Source organism: Protopterus annectens, chromosome 9.part0 (genome assembly GCF_019279795.1).
Source record: "Protopterus annectens isolate FY-2018-M chromosome 9.part0, PAN1.0, whole genome shotgun sequence".
NCBI classification, from domain to species: domain Eukaryota; kingdom Metazoa; phylum Chordata; order Ceratodontiformes; family Protopteridae; genus Protopterus; species Protopterus annectens.
The window spans coordinates 369539521-369564275 of record NC_056743.1 but is presented as its reverse complement, the minus strand read 5'-3'; the positions used below and the strand labels follow the sequence as shown (position 1 = coordinate 369564275).

Here is a 24755-nt window from a genome sequence, read left to right as displayed (position 1 = left end):
CTTAATCCTACCAGGGTTGACACACACAGTAATAAACTATCTATCATAGACTGAGCCTTTACTAATACTAATCCAAACCCTTATCACTAAGGCTGTCTTCCAGACAGCCTGACTGATCACTGACCTACTTATCTGCTAAAACGACACTCTTGTCCCCCTAGAGACATCACATACAAACTAGTCTGCAACAAAAGTTTCTCCTGAAACTTTTATCACACTTCTCCAACAAGTCAACTGGTCCCCCCCAAAACATCTCCACCTTGATGTAGCAGTTCAGCATTTCAATGACAAATTTTTCACTGTTCTAAACAGGCTAAAATGAACTATCATCTCCTTTACTCGTCTCTGTCAGTGTACCCCAATGGTCTATTCTTGGCCCTCTCCCCTTCACCATATACACAAATAGAGACTGCACAGCCACCCAACATGCTACAATGGTTCAATAAGCTGATGACTCCTCCCTCACATACTCTTGTCAATTCCTTCCTGCTCTTCTAAGTAAAACCCAATAATCCTTTCTGGATATACAAAAATACCTTTCCAACTCACAAATGATTCTTAACCCTTCAAAAACAAAACTAATGCTCTTCTCCAGTAAGAAAAAAAAACTATTGACCCTACTACTTTCACCATCTATTCATCTAACATGACCACTATTAAACCAGTAGATCATACAAAGCTACAAGGGGTCACCACTGACAAGGATCGCAAATTTGATAAACACTTAGCCCTAGTTATCAAGAAAGTCCATTTCAAACTTGGATCCCTATACAGAATAAAGCACTTTCTAACAGATTCCACAAGACATGCCAAACTCACCTTCTATCCACACCTCTTATATGCCTCACCCACTTTTACTAACTTAAGAAAATGTGAATTAAACAAACTAGAATCTTGCTATTATAAAGTAGCCAGATTTGTATCCAGCCACCCAGCAAGAACTCATCACTGCAGAGTACTACAGCAGCAGAACTGGATGGAACTTCCAACGTTTTAACCTTTAACCAACTAATTCTAACCCATTCTAGCCTTTACTGTCCAGAAATGTCCATCCATTAGCAACCTAGTACAGCCCTACTCCAGCAGTAGAACATTAAGGTTATGTAATAAATTGCTTCTGAAGGTCACTAAATCAAATAATTGCTATGGGGATTCCCTGTATTCAAACAAACTAGGCAAAGCTTGGAATAATGTATATACCTCAAAATATTCTCAACACTACCAAATTCAAACAACTGCTGAGGGAACATCTTAACACTTGGCTTTGCTCCTGCACTAATCCTGGTTAGCTGCACTAAGTAGGCAGAGTTCACTTTTCCCTCACTTATCTCACTCTCCTCCTTATTGCCCACCTAATTCACTCCCCAATATTCCTCCTCCTTCTCCTTCAGTTGCCTGTTTTTATTTTTATCTCCTTAGACAACAGCTTCCATTGCCCTAGAACATTCTTTTTTTTGCCTCAAATGTTTATTATTGTATGTCCTATTTAAACTAAGGTTTTTTTTATCCTTTTTTTTTTTTTACAATATATACCTCATATTAATTTCTCAACATGTATTGTTGGTCTTTTTGGCTTTTCCCGGTTAGGGGTTGCCCCAGCGGAACTCCAGTCCGCTAATGATTGGCAGTAGATTTTTATAGTGCCGAGTTGCCAGCCTGACACCCAACCTTCAGCGAAGGCATGCCCATTCACGCATGTCTTTTGGAGGCCACTCGACCATGGGGAGGACATGCAGACTCCACACAGAAGGCACTCCAGCCGAGAATCGAACAGAAGAACCTCTTGCTGTGAGGCAACAATGCTACCGTTGTATCACTGCGGCTTATTTTCTCAACATGTATCCTATACGAATATTGTACTGCACATATTATAGGAATATCATACTGTTACAACATGGTGCTCTGTGGAGCTCTTCTCCCGGGCCTACGCAGAAAACGGGCTACTTTAGACCCAGTCGGACATTTCCAGTAAACACATGGAAATAAATAAATAAAAATAACAAGAAAAGTACAGTTTTGTACCTACCATAAATGTAGATGTTCGAAGATCCACATTGCTGCAGTCCTTACACTTGGGTAGTCCGCTGTCCTCGGTCGGCCCGAATATCGAAGTATTAGGCTGACGTCGGTCAAGGCGCTTAAGACTGACATCAGGACGTCAGGGTACAAATGCGCATGACCGACGTCATATCCTCAGTCTTTTCTTGCCCCAGATGTCAGAAGACCCTAAAAAGAAAGGTCAAAACCAAAAGACAGCAAAAAACAACCAACCACCCTTGCACTAATCATATGTACAATATATACAATATCCACAATATTCACAACCCAAACCACACAACCGCCTCTAACTACAGAGGGGAAGGAGGGTAAATTGGACTGCAGCAATGTGGATCTTCGAACATCTACATTTATGGTAGGTACAAAACTGTACTATGTTCTTCATCTCACATTGCTGCAGTCCTTACACTTGGGTAGAATCCCAAAGCAGAGGTAAGGGAGGATGGCAAAACTATAAAGCAGTAGGAGCTGCCAAAATGCCCTGTAAAATTGCAGTGGCAAAACCAGCCCTAGATTTAGAGTAAAGTGGAAGGTGGTAATGCTTAGAGAAAGTATGCACTGAACTCCAAGTAGCTGCCTCCAAAATATCTTTAGTTGCCACCCCTTAAAAAGCTGTAGAAGTGGCAGTAGCCCTAGTGGAATGAGGCCTAATCCCAGCTGGAATCTCCTTACCATGATGGGAATAACAGAAAGCAATACAAAACCCAATCCACTTAGAAATAGTTTGTTTTGACACAGGCTTGCCCTGAGAACCCAAAGCAAATGAAACAAATAACTGCTGAGACTGCCTGAACCCTTTAGTTCTGCTCAAATAATATCGCAACTGCCTGTGTATATCCAAAGTGTGCAAAATCTTTTCCCCTTTATTTTGGGGGTTCGCATAAAAAGTAGGCAAATGAATAGTTTGGTTTAAAGCCACACTAGAAACCACTTTAGGCATAAAGGAAGGATTAGTACGTAAAGATACCCTATCCTTATGGAAAATTAAGAAAGGCTCAACCGCCATAAGGGCCTGTAATTCAGAAACCCTTCGCAGAGGTAATGGCCAACAAAAAGCAGTCTTCCATGATAAATATTTCAACTCAGCAGTAGCTGCAGGCTCAAAAGGTTGTAGAGTGAGTTTCTCCAACACAAAATTGAGATCCCAAGCAGGAGTAGGAGCTCTACGTGGGGGTCTTATATTCTTTGCCCCTCTAAGGAATTGCTTAAACAAGGGATGAGAAAACAATGGTGGGTCACAGTCATAGTGAGCAGAAATTGCTGCAGCATGAACCTTAATAGAAGAGAAGGACAAACCTTTGTCCAGTAACTCAGCAAGATATTGAAGAGCCACACTTAAATTAGGCTTAGAAACATCAAATTCCTTTGCTGCACTCCAAAACAAAAATCTCTTCCATTTATCTGCATACACTTTCCTTGTACTAGGCCTTCTGGCCTCCAAAATAACATTCAAAACTTGCTGTGGAAGCAGAGACCCTCCAGGGTTTAAAACAGAATATGCCAGGCTGTTAGGTGAAGAGAGTGAAGTTTGACATTGAGTAAATGACTGTTCTCCTGAGACAGCAGGTGTGGAATCAAAGGCAAAGGCCATGGAGGCTCCCGTACCAGACTTCTCAGTAATGGGTACCAGTGCTGTCGAGGCCAATCTGGAGCTATTAAAATCATCTTTGGCTTGTCCTGTTTGACCTTTAGAAGTACCTTTGGGAGGAGAGGCAGAGGTGGAAAGGCATACACATGAAGATTGCTCCAATTGAAAGAAAGAGCATCCACTTTCCAAGCTGTGGGATGAAACCTTTTTGTGCAAAACTTTGGCAGCTGGTAGTTTAGTGGAGAAGCGAACAGATCTATGTCTGGAGTTCCCCATAACACTGTCAATTTCTGAAATACATGAGGATCCAATTTCCACTCGTGGGGATCCATAATTCGTCTGCTCAATATATCTGCTAAGGAGTTCTGTGCTCCCGGCAGAAACCTTGCCTGAAGATTTAGCTGTAAACTGAGAGCAGTCTCCCACAAAATCATTGCTTGTCTGCATAGAGGATAAGAATGTGTTCCCCCTTGCTTGTTGATGTACCACATGACAGTTGTGTTGTCTGTTAGAACCAACACCTGTGCTGGAAGAAGTAAATCCTTGAAAGCTATTAATGCAAACTGGACTGCTAACATCTCCTTCAAGTTGATATGTAGATGTTGAAGTCTGGCAGGCCACGTGTCTTGTACCCACTTTCCATTTAGATGAGCTCCCCAAGCTTTGTCTGAGGCATCTGTCGTTAGAATCTGACTCGCCTCTGGCCGGGTCACAGAGTGTCCCTTGTTTAGGTGACATTCCTGAGCCCACCACAAAAATTCCTTTTGAATGCAAGGTATTATCTGAATGACAGTGTCCATATCTTGGCAGTGCTGTGTCCATACATTTTTGAGATACCATTGTAGCTTCCTCATATGCAGTTTGGCATTGGGAAGCACCAGAATACAAGATGCCATGAACCCCAAGGCTTGAAGGACTGTCCTTGCAGTCAGTCTGGACTGATGAGACAATTGATGGAAGTAAAGAGAAAGATTCTTTTGTTTGTCCGGGGTCAAAAAGGCCATCTGGGATGCTGTATTCAGTCTCACACCCAGAAAGCACATGTCCTGAGAGGGTACTAGACTGGACTTTATTTCGTTCACAGAATACCCCAGGCATCTTAGCACTGCTATCACATATTGTAAATGATGAAGAAGTTCGTCCCTTCCTTGGGCCAGAATCAGGCAATCGTCCAAATAAGGATAGATCTGAATTCCTTTTAGCCTGAAGAAAGCTATCACTGGAGCCAGAACCTTCGTGAACACTCTGGGCGCAGTAGATAAGCCAAAGGGCAATGCAGAGAACTGATAATGAGAAGTCCCAGCCCGAAAACGTAGATACTTCCTGCAACTTAGCCTGATAGGAACATGAAGGTAAGCCTCCTTGAGATCCAGAGTCACCATCCAGTGATCTTTGCCCAGCAGAGGTAAAAGCTGTTGTAACGTCAACATTTTGAACTTGGGAATGTCCAGATAAGTGTTGAGGATAGATAAATCCAAAATTGGTCTCCACGTGTTCCCCTTCTTTGGTACTAGGAACAGGCGAGAATAAAATCCTAGGCCCACTTCTGGCAGAGGGACCGGTTGTATTGCCCCTATTTGAAGCAGCAGAGAAATTTGTTTGTGAGCCTCTAGTCTTTGCTGAGGAGGAACGTCTGGCATGCCTTTGAAAGGAGGCAAGGTATGGAAATAAAACTTGTAACCTTGGTGTATGATATCCAATACCCATCTGTCTTGGGTAATCAAACTCCAATTTTCCTTGAAGAGTGCCAACCTTCCTCCCAAAGGTGCTGCCAGGCAAGAAGGATCTGGCAGCTGAAAAGGTAGGTCATTGGGCCTGTTTACGAAAGGACTGGCCCCTGCCCTCACCCGAAGATTGTGCAGGAGAACTCCCTGTTCTAGGTCTGAAGGAGCTGTGAGCTCTGCCCCTACCACGTCTAGATCTACCCCTAGACTGTGAATCATAAGAAGGGTACGTCCACCCCTTAGCAGGCCAATTCCTACTAAACTTCGGAGGCTGAACTTGCAAAAAATCTTTCACAGCCTGCACAGACCTAGCCTTGTCTTCCATTTTCTTCAAGACTGACTCCACAGGTGAACCAAACAACACATCAGACTGTAAAGGAGCATCCAAAATCCTTGTCTTAACATGGTCAGATAAATTCTGATGCCTCAGCCAGGCGTGCCCGCGAAAAACTGACCCAGTGGCAGCCACCCTAGACGAGGCCTGTACAGCATCAAAACCACACTGCAAAGAATGCTCACCCACCCGCTCAGAGACATGTACCAAATCTTGTAATTCTTTACACTCAATGCCTTTCGCCAGAGCATCTACCTTAGACTTCAATTGAGAAAGAAGATAGTTCTGATATTTCAACATGTGAAACTGGCAATTCAAAGCCCTCATAGCTAAGGTGGAAGAAGTATAGACTTTCCTTCCCCATCTATCCAAAGCTCTGGCCTCTCTATCCGGAGGAACCGGATTCCCTACAACAGAGGCCCCGACACCCTTAGGTCCCTGACCAACAGTCTCTGGGTCCGCCCTAGGACTCCTATAAAGATATTTATGAGCCTCAGGCACCCTGCAACACCTATCCGGTTCAACAGGAGCAGGAGGCAAAGAATCAGGACTAAGAGAAGCCTCTGCAAACACATCCTCCACCACATCCAGAACAGGTGGCATAGCCAAAGGCCCATGCCGGGGTAAAAGCAAAAATTCCCTAAGCCTTTTCCTGGAACCAGAGAAGTCCCGACCTTCCCACCTAAAATGTTCCCTCATGGAATGAAGAGTCTCTGAAAAAGAAAAATCCTCTGGAGGAGAAGCAGAAGGAGTAGAATCATCTGCATCAGAATCAGAATAAGGAGAATACTCCTGCAAGTCTTCAGCCGAAGACTCTGAAACATCCGAAGCCTGCTCAAAACTCCCCAACTCTGGTTCCACCCTAGGCCTCTTATCAGGAGGGGGCAAAAAACCTCTAATCAAAGTAATTAAATCTTCTGCCATTTTAAGCATGTGCTTCTTGGGCACAGATCCTGATGAACTAGGAGTGACACCAACAGAAGCTAAACTTGGCCTGCCTCTGGGAGAAGCCTTGGAAACAGAAGGAGAGGTCCTAACCACCCTAGGAAGAGAGGGGAGTACAGTAACCTGAGAAACCCCTTCAGCCTGACCTGCCTCCTGAGAGGCCACATCCTGCAATATTAAAGTCTCCCCCTGGGACTCTAGAGAAGCCTCCGGCGGAACCACCGATTCCCCTGACGCCTCTAAAGAACCGGCGTCCGGTACGGACGACTCTTCTTGCCTGGGTTTAGCTGCTTTGTCTTTGCGCTTCTTTGAAGAAGCGGGCGTCGGAGCATCCGACGGCATAGTATAATTGCACCGCTTCCCGAAGACCAACCTGGCACAATCTAACCTTCGCTTAATAGTGCGCTTATTGAACCCAGCACAAAAGCGACACCCAACAATGTCGTGCTCAGGCCCCAAACAAGGAACACACAGAGTATGATAGTCCCTATGAGGTATCTGTTTCCCACAAGAAATACAGCCATTTACTTTTTCTGACATCCGGTAAACCACTGAGGCAAGAAAAAACTAAAATATTCCCCAACGGGGTACTTAGCCAACTTTGACTCGGTCTGAAACTCCGAATTCGAAAAATTTCAGAACGCCGAACGGCACTTGCAACGCTGCTTCTGCATCGGACCATGCGGCAAAAAAGACTGAGGATAGGACGTCGGTCATGCGCATTTGTACCCTGACGTCCTGATGTCAGTCTTAAGCGCCTTGACCAACGTCAGCCTAATACTTTGATATTCGGGCTGACCAAGGACAGCGGACTACCCAAGTGTAAGGACTGCAGCAATGTGAGATGAAGAACATCTAATTGATACATGGTGTGGTACTAATAAAAAATAAAATGCTAGGTCTTACCATAACTTGGTATCTGTGTTGTTGATCTTCATTCCTCCTCACGATCGGGTCATGGATATGACTCTCAAGCTCCTCCCTCTTACCCATAATGCACTATATTCACTCAAGCACCTCAGATTGGGTTTGCTGAATCCAAACATTTAACACTCCGCAAAGAAATGGCTGACAAGGGTCAGACATGGGACCTATGTATACCTTCATGTTCCATGATCCTCTAGAAGAAAGAGGCAGGGGGATGACTGAGTAGGAAAGTGAGGAGGAATGAAGACAGACAACACAGATAGCAAGTTATGGCAAGACATAACATTTTAATCTGATGTTGTCTTCTGCACTCCACATCATGATAGGGTCAGTGTCCCCAAACATGGAATTCACAGGTGGGCCCTAATGGAAAAATAGGGCGGAGCACCATCAAGCCAAAGGAAGCCCTTCTCCAAGAAACTATATCTAACTTGTAATGGGTTACAAAGGTATGACTGCTAGACCATGTCGCTGTTGCACAAATATTATCAATGGAGGGTCTAGATGAGAAGGGGGAAGAAGTAGCCACAGCCCTAGTGGAGTGTGCCCTGGGAGGACGAGACAAATCTAGGCCTTTCTGGAGTAAATGAAGGAAATGCAGCTAATTATCCATTTGTCTTAAGATAATCTTAGAAACTACTTGACCAGCTTTGTTAGCCGAGAAGGCTATGAACAATTGGTCAGACTTCTTGTGCTGTTTAGTCCTGTGCAGATAAAAAGGTAGTTGCCTATGAATGTCGAAAAGATGCAGCACATATTCCCCTTTGTTACAAAAAGTCGGGAAAAACACAGATAAATGAATGGATTGACTGAACTGAATGAATTGGCTACTTTAGGCATAAAGGAAGGATTGATAAGTAAGGAAACCCTATCCTTATTAAAAACTATGTAAGGAGATTTTGAGGACAAGACTTGCAGCTCAGAAATTCTCTTGGCCAAAGTTAAAGCTACCAAAAGGATTGTCTTCCATGAAAACAATTCATATCGCAAGTGTCGGCTGGTTCCAAGGGTCCCCGAGTCAAAGCCTGCAGCACAACAGTGAGATCCCCAAGGAGGGAAATAGTCATTGATAGGAGGCTTTAACAGAAAAATGCCTTTCATAAAGGATTTGCATAATCTAAAAGTGAAAGGGGAACGAGGTAGACTAGCAGAGTGAAAATTAGAAACGGCACCTAACTGAAGCTTGATGGTAGTGAAACTATCTCCTTCTTCAAATAGAGTACTAAGGAAGAGTAAAATATCTATAGTGATGCTGAAAAGGGGTCAGTATCCCTGTTTGTAGCACATATGGTGAACCTTTTCTATTTACTGGAGTAGGCGTTCTTAGTAGAAGCCTTTTGCGAGACTAGAGGAATTTTTTGAACCAGGGAAGCGAGCCTGGACTGCCTAGCTAGAGTTGGAAAGTACAGTTGTGTACACTTACCATAAATGTAGATGTTCGGGTGTATTCACTGTTGCAGTCATTACATTTGGGTTATCTGCTGGCAGGTTGCTCTCAGTCAGCCTGATTAACAAAGTCTTGGGTCCTGCGTTGGTTGCTGTCCCTTCTTCCATGACGTCAGGTCATCAGGGGTATAAAACATGCATCCGACACCAATACACCAGTTTTTCTTGCCCCAGATGTCAGGTGCCCCCCAATGGGGAGTAATTAAAATTAAAAACACAAAAATGTACCTCCAACCAAAAGTAAATACACCAAAAAGGCTTTTAAGCATAATAAAAGAAAGTAGAAGTATAGCCAGAGTAAAGTAGGGGGCTGGAGGGAGGGTAACCAGGACTGCAACAGTGAATACACTCGAACATCTACATTTATGGTAAGTGTACAAAACTGTACTATGTTCTTCGTGTTCCACTGTTGCAGTCATTACATTTGGGTAGATTCCCAAAGTTAAGGTTGGGAGAAGGAGTTTATAAAGCATTAGGGCCAGCTATAAGGCCTTGCAAGACAGCAGTGGCAAAGCCAGCTCTGGATTTAGAGAAAATTGGTAAATGATAATGCTTGGTGAAAGTATGTACAGAACTCCAGGTAGCATCTTCTAGAATATCCCTGGTAGGAACACCTCTGAGAAAGGTTGCAGAAGTAGATGCAGCCCTGGTGGAGTGAGATCAGATTCCCTGGGGGGATAGGTTTTGCATGGTGCTTATAGCAGAAATGAATGCAAAGGCTTATCCATTTAGAAATGGTTTGTTTTGAAATAGCCTTCCCCTCTACCCCTGCAGCAAATGTTACCAGCAATTGTTCAGATTTTCTTCGAGATTTAGTCCTGTCCAAGTAGAATCTAAGTTGTCTGTGCACATCCAAGGAATGCAGAATCCGTTCCACTTTGTTCTGTGGGTTGGGAAAGAAAGTTGGCAAATGAATCGATTAAGAGCCACACTGGAAACCACCTTGGGCATGAAGGATGGACTGGTCCTCAGAGATACCCTGTCCGCATGAAAGGTGATGAAAGACTCCACTGCCATAAGGGCTTGTAATTCAGATATCCTTCTAGCTGAAGTGATTGCTAAAAGGAAGGCTGTTTTCCAAGAAAGAAATTTTACGTCTGCAGTAGCAGCTGGCTCGAAAGGAGGTAGAGTGAGATTCTCCAAAACAAAGTTAAAGGTCCCAGGCAGGGTTAGGAGCTCTCCTGGGTGGTCTCAAGTTCTTTGCCCCTCTGAGATACTGCTTGAGCAGGAGATGAGAGAAGAAGGGGGGTTCTGTGTTATACTGAGCTGAAATAGATGAAGCGTGGATTTTAATAGAGGAAAGAGATAGGCCCTTGTGAAGCATCTCAGTTAAGTATTGCAAAATCTGAGGTAAATTGGACACTGCTGTGTTCATCCCTAAAGATTGGTTCCAGGCACAGAATCTTTTCCATTTGTCAGCATAAGATTTTCTAGTACTAGGTCTTCTTACCTCCAAGATGATATCCATCACAGGTTTGCTGAGGGATGATAAGGGTGAATTTAAGTGATTAGCCAGGCTGCAAGGTTCAGTGTTGGCAGCTGAGGGTGCAGAATTTGATTCTCCTGCTGAGACAGCAAGGAAGGGGTGCGACACACTGCGCAGGAGTGGGTACCAGTGTTGGCGTGGCCAGTCTGGAGCAATCAAAATCATTCTTGGTTTGTCCTGTTTGACTTTTAGCAGAACTTTGGAGAGCAGAGGCAGAGGGGGAAAGGCGTAGACTGATAGTTTTTTCCAGCTGAAGGACAGAGCATCCACTTTCCAGTCTTTTTTGTGGGGAGTTCCTTGTGCAAAACTTGTCCCAACTGGTAGTTCTTGGGGGAGGGAAATAGATCTATGTCTGGGCTCCCCCATTTGCTTGTCAACATGTTGAAAATCCATGGTTCCAGTTTCCACTCGTGTGGGTCCATGAGATTTCTGCTTAGTCCGTCTGCCAGTGTATTCAATTTTCCTGGCAGGAATTGAGCGTGTAGGTGCACTTGGTAGCTCAAGGCTGTGTTCCACAATGCCATGGCTAGTCTGCAGAGGGGGTAAGAATGTGTACCCCCCCTGCTTGTTGATGTACCACATAACTGTGGTGTTGTCAGTCTTTACCATTAGTTGTCCTGGAAGAATGTAGTCCTTGAAGGCTGTCAGAGCATTCTGTACAGCTAACATTTCTTTTTGATTGATATGTAGGTGCATTTGATTTGGGTTCCATTTGCCCTGAATGCACTTCCCTGCCAGGTGATCTCCCCCCCCCATGCATAGTCTGATGCATCTGTAGTTAGGGTTTGGTCGGCAGGGGGTAGTGTGAATGGCAGTCCCTTGTTTTGGTGGCAGGCCTCTGTCCACCATAGGAATTCCAGACATAGGCAAGGTATGATAGGAATCATTGTTTCCAGGCTGTGAGAATGTTGACTACATAGACTTTTTAAGTACCACTGTAGTTTCCTCATATGCAGTCTTGCATATGGAATTAGAAGAATGCAGGAGGCCATGAACCCCAAGGCTTGCAGTATTTGTCTTGCAGATAGCAGGGTTTTTGTGGCTACTTGTTTGAAATAAGTTACCAAATGAATTTGCTTCTCTGGCGTGAGGAAAGCCATCTAGGCAGTTGTATTCAAGCTTGTACCCAGGAATGTAATCTGTTGAGAGGGTACTAGTTGTGATTTCTTTTCATTTATGGTGTACCCTAGACAAGTTAGAACCCTTTTTACAAACACCAGATGATTTAGAAGTATGCCCTGGTTTTCTGCCTGAATTAGACAATCATCCAGGTATGGATATATTTGAATAAGTCTTTGCCTGCAAAATGCAATAACTGGAGCCAGGCACTTTGTGAATACCCTGGGCACAGTAAACAAGCAAAAGGGCAGTAAAGAGAACTGATAATGCAAGTAGCCTGCTTTATAGCGTAGGTATCTTCTGCAAGATTCCCTGATTGGGATGTGCAGGTATGCTTCTTTTAAATCTAAGTTGCCAACCAGGCATCTTTGCCTAGCATAGGAAGTAACTGGTGAAGAGTCAGCATCTTGAATTTTGGAATGTCCAGAAAGGTGTTTAAAGTAGACAGGTCCAGAATTGGACGCCATGATTTGTCTTTTCTGGATACCATAAAAAGCCTGGAATAGAAACCTTGTCCCTTTTCCTTTTCTGGTATTGTTTGAATTGCCACCATATTTAAGAGGGAAAGTAATTGTTTTTGAGCCTCTGCCCACTGATTTGGTGGAAGGTCTGGCCACCCGTTTGGTGTTGGCAACGTATGGAAATGAAATCTGTACCCCTGGGACACTATATTTAAAACCCATTTGTCCTGGGTTACGAGTTCCCAGTTCTTTGCATGAAGAGCAATCTTTCCCCCCAAAGGGTCGGCTAAAAAAAACAAGTGCTAGGTAATTTTAAAAGGAAGTCGTTGAGACTGTAACATAGGGGGGTGTCTTGTTATTTCCAGATTTGGAAGTGGAGGCCCCCATTGCTTAGATCTGGGGGTCCCTTGGGGCTGAAACCTGGTGCTTTTGGTGTGTCTGGGTTTGGCTTGAGAGGATCTGGAAGGACCTGGAAAAGACCAATTCTTAGTAGGCCAGTACCTACTAAATCTTGGAGTTTGAACTTGTAAGAAATATTTAATAGTTTGCATAGATTTAGCTGCATCTTCCATCTTTTTTAGAACTTCTTCAGCCTTATTCCCAAACAGACGGTCCTGATTTAAAAGAGCATTCAACAATTTTGCTTTAACATGATCAGGCAAAGATTGCTCCTTAAGCCAAGCATGCCTTCTAAGCACAGACCCAGTAACAGCAGCCCTGCAGGAGGCCTCTACAGAATCAAAACCACACTGCAAAGTATGTTTTCCAACTTGTTCAGCAGAATGCAATGAATCCTGTAAATCTTTATTTTCCACACAGTTAGGAATCAACATCATTTTCTGTTTAAGCAGTCCAGTAATATGCTGTTGATATTTTAACATATGGAATTGACAGTTTAAAGCCCTGATTGCCAAGGCTGCAGAAGTATAAACCTTTTTACCCCATCTATCCAGCGCCCTGGAGTCTCTACCAGAAGGGGTAGGATTTTTAGCAGTAAAAGCCTTAATGCCCTTAGGCCCCTGAGAAATGGTTTCTGGATCTGCAACAGGATTTTTGAAAAGGAACTTGTACGACTCAGGAACCCTGTAGTACCTGTCTGGTTTACTAGGAGCCAGAGGCAGGGAATCAGGGGCCAAACTGGATTCCGAAAACACATCAACAATGTCTAGTACAGGAGGTATAGCCAAAGGCCTATGCTGAGGGAGAAGAAGGAAATCCCTAAGCCTCTTTTTGAATCAGAAAATTCCCAACTTTCCCAGTGGAAATGCTCTCTTAAGGTATGTAAAGTTTCCCCAAAAGAAAAATCCTCAGGAGGGGAAGCAGAGAGAATGGAATCCTCTGCATCAGAATCCTCATAAGTAGGTATGGACAAATCCAGGTCATTAGGAGAGTCACAAGAAAACAGAAACCTGATCAGAAGCTTCATAATCCAGCTCAGCCCTAGGCCTCTTGGGGGGGGTGATTATCCCTGATTAGAGTAATTAGATCTTCAGCAGTTTTGATCACTTGTTTTTTAGGCATACGGGCCTGAACATGTGGCCTGGGCATCATTTTTTTAGACATAGACCAAGATTCAGGCCTTAGTAATGAAGGTGGAGTCAATTTTATATGATAGTCTGTAGGCCTGAATACACCCTCAGAAGCCCGTGCCTGCACAGCGGCTCCGGACCCATCCAAGGTAGAGACATCCGCGGGTTCCATAGGTGAAGCCTCTCGCAGCATACCGGACTCCGAATGGGTCTCTGTAGAGGCCTGCGAATCAGAAGCAGCGGGTATCAGGGGCTGTGAAAGCGCCTCATTGAGTACCGGCGAACTGGTGACTGGCTTAGTAGAAGCGTTGTTGGCAGTTTTGGACCTCGGCGGCCTGTCTCTGTCTTTATCTTTGCATTTTTTCGGAATCCCGATAGTCGGATGGCTAACCAACGACATTTCTGGATAATTAAACCGAGAACCGAAATATTTAGAGGCAAAAATGTACCGACAACAGATAGCGTGCTGATTAAATAAAGCACAAATCCGACAGCAAGGTCCGTCGTGGTCAGGGCCTAGGCAAGGAATACAGTACGAATTAAAATCTTTGTGAGGTATTTGCTTTCCACAAGTAATGCAATTATTAAACTTTTACTGACATCGGTAAGGAGCAAGAAAACGTTTCCTCGATGGGGTACTTAGTTTTAAGTTGAAAACTTTGGTTCGGAAACTCGAAAACGAAAATTTCAGGAGTCGGCCGACCGGCACTTGTGAACTGCTTCTGCTTCGGGCACCGCAAAGCAAGAAAGACTGGTGTAATGGCATCGGATGCATGTTTTATACCCCTGACGACCTGATGTCATGGAAGAAGGGACAGCAACTGACACAGGCCCAAGACTTTGTTAATCAGGCCAACTGAGGGCAACCTGCCAGCAGATTACCCAAATGTAATGACTGCAACAGTGAAACACGAACAACATGTGGAGAAACCAAGCTGTTAGTTAGAGGATGTGAAGATTCGGATGCTGCATCCCTGACAGATAAGAGAGGAGGTCCTGTCTTGGCTCCAGAATCCATGGAGGATATATCAGATGAGACCAGAGGAGGGGGAACCAAACCTGACAAGCCCAAAAAGGGGAAATGAGGATGACTGAACTTTTCAGCCTGCTTGCCTAGTGAAGAAACTTCGGGATCAGAGGGAGAAGAAGATAAGCATACAGGAGACCCGGGGGCCAATCGTGGACCAGTGCACCCCTTGGGGACTCCCTCGGAGGAGGGATCAGAGCAAAGAACTTGCTGCATTTGTTGTTGAGGGGAGAGGCAAAAAGGTCACAGCAGGGTTGACCAAATGACTGAAGACCATGTTAGCAAATGGCTGATTGAGGGACAATTTGTGCAGAACCAGGACTGATCTGCTTAGTCTGTCTGACAAGTCACTGGATTTCCCCGGGATGTGCATTGCAACTAGGACGACAGTCTGAAGACATCACCATTCCCAAACCCTCATGACCTCCCTGTACAAGGGATAAGAATGGGTTCCTCCTTGTTTGTTGATGTACCAGACAAAAGACATGTTGGCAATGTGAACTGCAACAGTCCCCAAGGGGAACAGCATCAGAAGCGTCCAGATATGGGCAGCACTTCAGAAGCGCTGATGGGGCCTCTAGGGCAGCGCCTACCATTTAAACTCTCCTCCTCTACCTCTAGATGGATCCCCATGCGGATCCTGGAAAGACTCTTGAGACTGACAAAACCACATACTCTTGCCTCCACATTGGTTCCTGGACAAGGACCTCTGGGATGTAGAAAATTTGATTCCTACAGCAGAAAGGGTCTTGGCAGACAGCCAAAACAGAGAAAAGCCATTGTAGGGGGCATTCACAAAGGACACCTTAAAGGGCTCTGCAAAATCACATTCTCCTTAGGGAAAGGTCTGAACTAGCTGCTTGGGAGGCACCTTCCGTTGTATGGGAGATTAACCTCATTGAGCAGTTGGTGATGTAAGACAGAACTGTCAGCTTGGGAGAAAGTTTCTTAAATTCCTCATCAGGTATGTACTCGGAGACTGAAAGTTCCTTGATCAGATCTCTCTGTAGCCGAGTAAAATGGGCCAGGTAGTTTAACAACCTCTGTGCAAAAGTGGCTTAGGAGTTAAACATTCTTCCCTTTCCAGTCTTTTCGAATACTCTAGACTCCATGTTAGGTGGCTGAACACTGACAGACTCTTCTGCCAGCTCTTTCTTAGTGGCTACCACCACAATGGTATCAAACACTGCATCCTTGCTCCAATGCTTGCTGTCTGCCAGAGGAACCAGGAACCTATCAGGATCCTTGGGGATGTGCTCAATAGTGTCCAGTTACTTCCATGCCTGGTGGGAAACCAAATCAATTAGGTCGACCATGGGGGGGCTCACCCAGGTCATAAACGGGCCTGCCCCAAATGCCTCCAAGAGCAATGACTCCTCAGGAGGAGGAGGTTGGACAGACCACCCACCTTTCTCTTTCAGGATTTCTAGAGTAACCCTGAAGGAGACATCCTCCGGTGGGGATCAGGGGGATCCTTCCTCCTCCTCATCAAAGTCAGTCTCTTTGGTTAAGGACTCCAAAAAAAGTGTCAATGTGCCTCCTCTTGCAAGTCTTCTTCCGGGGGACTTCCTCAGTGGGGTACTCTGGAGAAGTGTTGGAAGAAGGGGATCCCTCCTGGGCAGGGAGATCTTGAAGACTGCTTGGGACGGGTTGACTCATGGCAGGACGAATGGAGTCTAAGCCCTGATCCGACAGAGGTATAGGGGTAGACTGCAGGACCTGTGGTGACAAATCTCCAACCCAGGCGAAAACCCTCTCCACTACACCTGATGGATCCACAGAGATCCTCTCCATCTCCCCCCGAAGCCACAGAAGGAAAACAGCTAGGACTCGCACCGGATCCGCTGCTTCCAGAAGGGATCAGACCTGAGCTGTCAAGTGCCGAGACACCTAGAGGAGGAGACTGCTCTGACAAAGATGGAGCTGGACCCAGTCCGTCAGACCCAGCACCGATGCCATGGCTCAGATACTCGCTGTGCTCCAAGAGACTTGGAACAGGGCAAATCAAAGGTAACACTGCCATTGAGGAAGGGAGCTTCCCCTGCACCAAACCAGATATGTACGGGAGTCCTGAACCTGGCAGCTCTGAAACCAAAGGCCGGATCGGAGGTGGAGTCCTGATGGTATGGCAGGGGTAGGTCACAGATTCGACAGAAGACAGAGCCAAGACTGCCCCTATTTGGATTTATGCCTTCGGGAATCTCATCATCCTGTCCAAGTCCGCCTCGGACCAGCTTCTAAAGGATCTGGATGAAGCCGAGGAGGGAGATCAAGAGTGCTTAGATTTGACCAAATGCACTGGGGATTTGGACAAAGTTCTCAGAACCCAGGACACTGGATCCAATACAGGAGCCGACAAAGGAGGAAGCGATGGTGAAATAAGTTTCCCTGCATCTGATGATGCTGACGGATCTGAAGGGGTAGACACTTTCTTCAGATCTGAAGGTGTCAGTGCAGAAGTTTTCCTTGACTTGGCTTTCGGCTCTAGAGGGTCTCTCAGGGAGACATGGAGCGACCTCTTTTTTGCCTTAGTGGAAGAGGATGAAGTGGAAGTCAAGGAAGGGGTCCGAGCCTTCGGAGTCGATGACAGAAGAAGACTCAGCTTGTTTCCTCTATCCCCTAGAGCTCAGGGATTAAGACAGGCACAAACAGCGCACACACTGCCTTTAAGTGATCTGCCCCTAAACAATACAGGCACTCCTCATGCGTATCCTGGTTGAGAATTTTGTGTCCACAAGAAGTGCAACATTTAAAGCCAGTCGTAGGTTTGTCCAACATTACACTGGTAAAGCCCGCCAAAAACAACGGACAGTTAAGGTAAGGTAACCAACTTAGAAATCAACTAAGACTACTTAAAATTCAGACAAATGCTAGCAAAAAACTTTAACTGTAACTCTAAACTAAACTTTGAACTTCAAATTTAACTTTAATAATGACTAACTTTTTTTTTAATATAGCTACAAGAAGAAGGAAGAAAGAACCTTTCACAAGCGCACACACTGGAAAGAGGAAGAATTAGAAGAGGGAGAACTTACACCCATAATGATAATCTAACTTCCCTGAGACGATAAATATGCTCGAGAGTGCAGAGACCTATGTCCGAACGCTGAAGCAGCAAATGGGATCTAGGGTGCGTGGGTGGATGTAGTGCATTATGGGTAAGAGGGAGGAGCTCGAGAGTTGGATCCAAGTCTGAAGAATGTGGCCGAGTCAGATCCAAGACCCTATATCATGAGGAGGAATGAAGACAACATCAGACAGCTGCGTTTTATGAAGTAACGGCTATGAAGAAAATGAATCCTGCTATTTTCAGTGTACATGGGCAGCAGTAGCAATAATAACCATATTCAAAGACTGATAGAGGAGTTCATTATCCTATCAGTACTGTGAAAGCTGCATGTCAATTAGTTTAGCCAGCATTCATGGGCACAGACCAATACAATTCGATTCAGTTTTACTTATCCTTGTTCAAAGTTTAGGAAAAAACAGACCCTTCTCAATTTGAGAAGTACAGACATTAAAAACAAGCACATTAAAATCATTCAATAAAGTAAGATTAGTGGCATTATCTTAAAAATGTTTGTGCTACTGAACAGAGGTACAAACTTAAAAGCATTTCTAGGCAACACTACTGCTCTAAAGTTAAAGGAAGTATGCAAGATGTAAACGTTTTATTCTCTCACTGAGGAACAGCTGCAGAATTTAGAAAGAAATACAACTGGGATGCACTTCATAAAAAACAGAATAAATAATTGATCTTCCAAGTCATCAAAATGAACTCCTAACTATACCATAAATTATCTGTGCTCAAAAGACAGCATGGGCACTACAGACACCAGAAGAGAGAGGGAGGGGAGTGAATGAAAAGTCAGTATGAACACCAACTGTGACACTGGCAAGCTGCAGCTGTGAGTTAGCAGGGAGAATCCAATCATGATGCAAGGATGACGACTCCTGCTTCTGTTTCACTTGGTTCTCACCCCACAGGAAAGAATGAAGTCATAGGGCCACCATTGGGACTGAACAGGTGAACTGAGCAAGTGCGTTGATTTGTGGGGAATCAGGGATTAAATTAAATACATACATGTACTCTTACCTTCAAATGGCGATAGTCAACTGGCACTGACTATCACCATAATATGCACACAAACAAAATATTATTCAGTGTAATACACCACCTGTACTTTCTAGTAGTACAATTTGCCACAGGCTGAGTAAAACATCAAGTCCATATCAAATACAGAAAATGAGCAAACATTACCAGTAAAGCCTTAATATCTTCACCAATGAATTTCTTCACAAAGAAAAGCACAAGTAGCTTTCAAACACCTTCTTTTTGTGCGCTTCCAATTCACACCCATACCTCCCTTACATCACCCAGAAGTTTTTTGGGTCTGGCTTCTTTAACAAAGACACTTGAGAGCTAATAAAAGGCATTATTAGAAACAGCAAAGTATTACTAACAAAATCACACCGAGACTGTTAGCTTAGGATGTCCTGGAATGGAGAAATTGATCTTTGCCAATTATTCATATTTATGGTCATATTTTCACAACTGACAGACTTGCATATCATTGAGCTGTTTGGTGTGAAAAACCAATGTGGGAGACAGGAACATTCATTGAAAATGTTAGTTTATACCGCACTATACTGGAAATACTGCTAGTTGTTTTTTAGTAATTATGAAAATAAGCAATACTTCCATTTGTCCTTAATACTCCAAAAACCAAGTCACTTAAACTGTTGCATGACATCAGGAGAAACCTAAATATTTTTGAATAAAACTATCTTTGATGTTCATACAGTAAACTGCACATCTTGAGAGATATCCAGTACTACTTGTATTGTTAATTATACAATTAAAAATGTTTTCATATTTCTGCACATACCTCAGTAAACATGCACTTACAGAGGAATTTCTTGTCATGTGAAAGCTTATATCTGGTTAACAAAAATGTTCTAACAATATATATCCAAGATGTATAGTCTTCAATATAGGGAAAGTTTAGAAAAAATATAATTTGCGGTTTGTCTGCATCATAATATTAGCATTTATGGAAAAAAAACTATGAATGCACCGACTATTATCACTGCAAAGAATACTTTTTACTGATAAAACGTACAAATACTAATGTTAATAGTTTTTATTGTTCACAAAATGTTTACATCTGTTCATCTTATGCTTTTTAAGTTTAGTTTTCAAAAAATGCTCTGGAATGTAAGATGTGTGCAGGACCCTCCTGGAGGTGTGAGATACCACACCACATAGGTTAATGGGTTAAAGTCACACGAAAATTTTAAATTAAACTGAAAAATGGAACTGCACGTACCCAGTCGCATTAGTTTCTATCAAATAATTATCAGGATGATCCTACAAAACATGACATTGATATTATCTTAGATGCATTAAACTATAAATAATGTCAATCCAAAAGATTAAAAAATTGTTTTAATTCATTCAATGTCAATTTTTATCCCTGAGATTAAAAAAATAGGACAATATTATCTGGCCAAACCAAAAAATAAGACTTCAGGTTTAATTCTTCAGGGGCATTCATCATAATTACAAAAACATTTCCCAATATCAAGGTCAATTCCAAGTAATAAGTAGGAAGGGAGAACAATCATCACCAATGCTTCCTCTCAAGGACAGGCCAGACACCAAAATTAGAAACCTCAAGCTGGATTTGGGGTTGTCATAACGGTTAAGGTGTTTACCTCACAGATGCAAGGGTACTGGGTTTGAATCTCATCACTGGGGGAAGTTTGCTAGACTTAAAATGGTCGGGCAGCTAGCCTAGTACTTAGCCATGAAATCTGAACCTATGAACCAAGCTTAAAACTAAAAGGGACATTAGGATGTCATGAAGTATGCCAGATTATATACAATAATGGAGATCTGCATGTCAAAAGGTGAAAAATGAAGGAATTAAAAGATGGAAAAAGAGTTGGAGAGTACGAGTAAAGTCACAGTAAGGTAAATAAAGACATGAAATATGTTACTATTACACAATAAGGTCCTGTAAATCTACATAAAAGGCAATTTGCAGAACAGGAACATGGGTGGTTAGCACCATGACTGTGAGCTGGGGAACTCTGCAGAACAGGAAGACGGGTGGTTAGTACTATGACTGTGAGAGGGGAACTTGAGTTTGACTAGCAGGTGTAACTGCTGAGAAGCTGAATTACAAGTCTTATCACAGCAGGATCTGGATCTGTGAGAATGAGGAGGACATTACTTAACTCACTGGCGTGTAGAGATGACCACAAGCTATCCAGATGACAGTCAAGTGGCACGCACTTGCACAAGGATCACTAAGAGTACTAATACCTGCAGAGAAGTGCTTAGCACACCTGCTTTTGGCTCACTAATGCAGGCATTCAACTGTTCCTACCAGTGTGCAGCAGAGCACATATCAAGACAGCTGAGCCAGCTACTTAATAGCTTGCCAGCATCTAATCTCACACCTCAATACATCAGAGGAGGCATTCCACCAAAATGGGGAGATATCCTAATGAGCAATATGGGATTCTCATTACAGACAGGAAGAAAAATCGGATGGGCTGATGAGGTCCTTGTCTTTAAGGAATAAAAGTGGATATTAAAACAAAATCTGAACAAGGTGGTTATCAAAAAAAAAATGAAAGGCTAAACTGCCAGCACCATACACGCTACTAATTTAATAAATTGTAAAAGAATAGAAACAAACTGCACTCGTCCTACCTGTTGAATCATCTCTGGATGTTGCTGCATTATGTGCAGGAATCGATCACTTTCCTGGCTCAAGGGTGTGGCTCGCTTCTTTGTGCTACGTGACAGCTGTTTGAAGAGGTACGTCACAATATGGTCTAAACTGGAACAGCAACCTGTACACACCATTGTGTCTGAAAGAGAGAGTACTGTAAATGTCTTCTCAGGAATGAATACAGAAGGAATAAGCAGAACACCTAACAAGGTAAAGGAGGAATATCTACGTAGTAAAACTCCCACATTCTCAGAAAAAAAGTCAGTAGGACATTGGATACAGAAAACATCATAATGTCAATTATGGATATTAAGCTGGTGCGGACTTGACTGGTTCCATTCTATGGCACTGCCTGAGCCTTGCTTACTCCTCTCATGTCCGGTTTAACTCTTAGGACTTCATGGCTACCAGACTCTCCCCAAACATCGTGGGGCACTAAGTACTACAACAGGGGTCAGAGGCAGACAGAAGGAGATTAAGTGGCACTGCTGCTGCTTAATGTCCAACTGTTATTCCCAAACTGCTAATGTGCTATATAAATGGCTTCACAGTGGGCATGTAGAAAGTATTGCTATGAAGGAGTCACTGCTCTCAGGGTTAACACACTTCAGTCTCTACCACAAACACAGTGAAGGAAAGGCAGCAGCCCAATATACAGTCCATTCCTCTCAAGGAAGGTAGGCAAGCAAACCTTACCATGCCGCTCCTGACCTGAAATGAGTTTGTATAGCTTCCTGGGCATCTGTGCTACACTCAGATTTAGTCCTCTCTAATGTAAAGCAGAATGAAGCACTATGTATCTTTAATAGGCTACCTCACATCAGATTAGGCCCTGGGCTTTTTACACCAAACACTCAACAACTGAATACTGCATCCTTGTGATATTTCCCAGGTGCATAAGCAAACCCTCAGAAGACTTAAATCAAAATCACCACCAATCATACAATGAGTACCTCTAGCCTCTTGAGGTAATTAACCAGACTTGTAACCCATTACATACTACTGCCCTAGCCTTGGTGAGAACTAGAGAGACTGATTCAGTTACACACGCATTTAGTGAGGTTAGAAATGAGCCCATTAAAAAAAGGCTGGAACTATGACCAAGCCCCTTGGGACATTATTTCCAAGCTTTTCTCAACGAGTTCCTTCCTCTAAAACTGCTTCCATCTATCTGCATAGTTCAGTACTCCACTATCTCCTAACTTTTCGAAAAGATACGTGGTGAGAAACAAGTAGGCAGTTCATTTACAACTCGTTGTCTCTGGCCACCTTCCAGGTAACGTAGTAAAATAAAGATCTTTCTGCTGCAAATATATGCTGGAATTTCTTAACAAGAAAATCAATGCAGGCGTACAAAACAAAACTCAATCACAACCCAATCACGTATCAATGCGAAGATAAGAGCGAGAACCACCACAGCTTATTTATAAATTTTGAGTTATTTTTATAAAAAATGGATGACTGTTCAGATGAAAATGACAGTTCAATTCAGTTATATAGGTACCTAAATTCTGTTAAGCCGCTCATTCTGTAGCAAGAACTCTGCAAGCACTGACTTCTGGAGCTTAACTCTTACCCAGTAATGAGGTCAGCCTCACTGTGAAGTAGTTCATTAAGCTATCTCTTGCTCTGCCTTTGTGTACAGGCACACCACTCTCCGCTTTCAATCCACCATGACTGTCCCTTCTCTATGCCTGCATCTTGTTCTGCCTTTGTGTACCTGCCTGCTTCCAATCCACTGTGACTGTCCCTTCTCTATCCCTATGTCTTGCTCTGCCTTTGTGTACAGGCACACCACTGCCCGCTTTCAATCCACCGTGACTGTCCCTTCCTCTATGCCTATGTCTTGCTCTGCCTTTGTGTACAGGCACACCACTGCCTGCTTCCAATTCACAGTGATTATCCCTTCTCTATGCCTACGCCTTGCTCTGCCTTTGTGTACAGGTACACCACTGCCTGCTGCTAGCCCACTGACTGTCCCTTCTCTATGGGCACATCATGCCCGAAGACTAAATATGTATCACCTGCCTAGTAGTTTAGGTGGACATAAGTGTCAGTATTAACTGCTGACTAAAATAGCACAACTGTATAAAAATGTGCTTTGAAAACATTTTCTACATTTAATCAAATACTTCCATTTCATACAGTTTCACGTGACCACATATGGGCTTTCTCAACTAAAAGCAATGTGGCAGAAGAGAACATACAGCAATGTGTAATATGCTTACCATAACGGCAGATCCGGGGTGTGTTCAGTAATAGTAAATCATAACATTTGAGCTACATCCCAACATTTGTGGTCATCTCAATCAAAAAACTGCCCATTATGCTTATGAAGGCTTACTCTCGTCCCAGGTGGCCCTTCCACAAAACTTTGCTAAGTGTGTAAAGCACTTTTATGTAAAGCAACTCTATTAGGCATTTCCCTCTATTCTTCAAGCCATTTAACCCAAATATATAGCAAGTTATTCTATTTTACCACACACTAAAATAAAAGCAAAAAACAAAAGCAATTGAAAAACTAAACAATAATCAAAATTAACTACATACATTTCTATAGGGAGATGTGAAGCAGGCAGCTGCTATTAGAATGATTTAAACCTAAAATCCCCTTTGATGAGGGTCAAAACAATAGCGAACAACAACTTTTGAGTAGACTGTCAAGCAGCACTATCTGGAAGAGAGATGGGCTGCTGCACAGCCATGCCAAATTCAGTCCTACCCATTCCTCTCAACCTCTTAGCATTAGAAATCTGGACAAAGTCTGACATAATGAGGGGGACAAAGACCCAAAAATAGGGACACATTTTAAATATTGCGCTTATAAACTTAGAAAGTTGTTAGAAAAACAGGATGTGTGTTAGCATGCATTTTTCTGAAGGATATGAAGTCTAAAACTCAAAGGAATGACCTTAGTTAGTGACTAATTTTTACATCATCCCAGGAATTACTCAAAAAAAAACACAATTTTTATGAGGAACAGACCATAAATATGAGGCAAAAATCTGGGCATTCTGCGGAAATCTTTACAGTTGAGAGGTATCCTACTTCGAGACTGTACATCCAACTTGCAGCATCTGCAGAAGGTGCATGTTACACAGCACATGACAGCTTCTAAAATACCTTGTGAGTGTCTGAAAAAGTTCAGCAACCGACAAACGAAAGTGCTTACTTGATTTGGATGCTACTTGACTTGGATGCTTGTATTTTACATTTATTTAATTTATTCGAAGTAAAAATAATTTATTCTTCAGCCAGTCTGTGTTTTCCACATTTTCATTTGTCTGGTTTTTTTGGTGCTCTTACTGTCTGAAACATGCTGCTAATGTTGCTGGTCTACTAATTTAATATAACAATAATCTGAG

The 24755-nt window shown here is 43.2% G+C and overlaps 1 protein-coding gene across 1 annotated transcript in view; it reads right to left on the bottom strand.

Moving 5' to 3' along the window:
• XPO7 (exportin 7) overlaps positions 1–24755 on the bottom strand; it is a 4001819-nt gene that overhangs the window by 294090 nt on the left and 3682974 nt on the right. The window contains exon 24 of the mRNA XM_044082110.1: positions 21369–21529. Within this exon, the coding sequence (XP_043938045.1) occupies positions 21369–21529 (161 nt within the window). The remainder of the gene's footprint in view (positions 1–21368; positions 21530–24755) is intronic.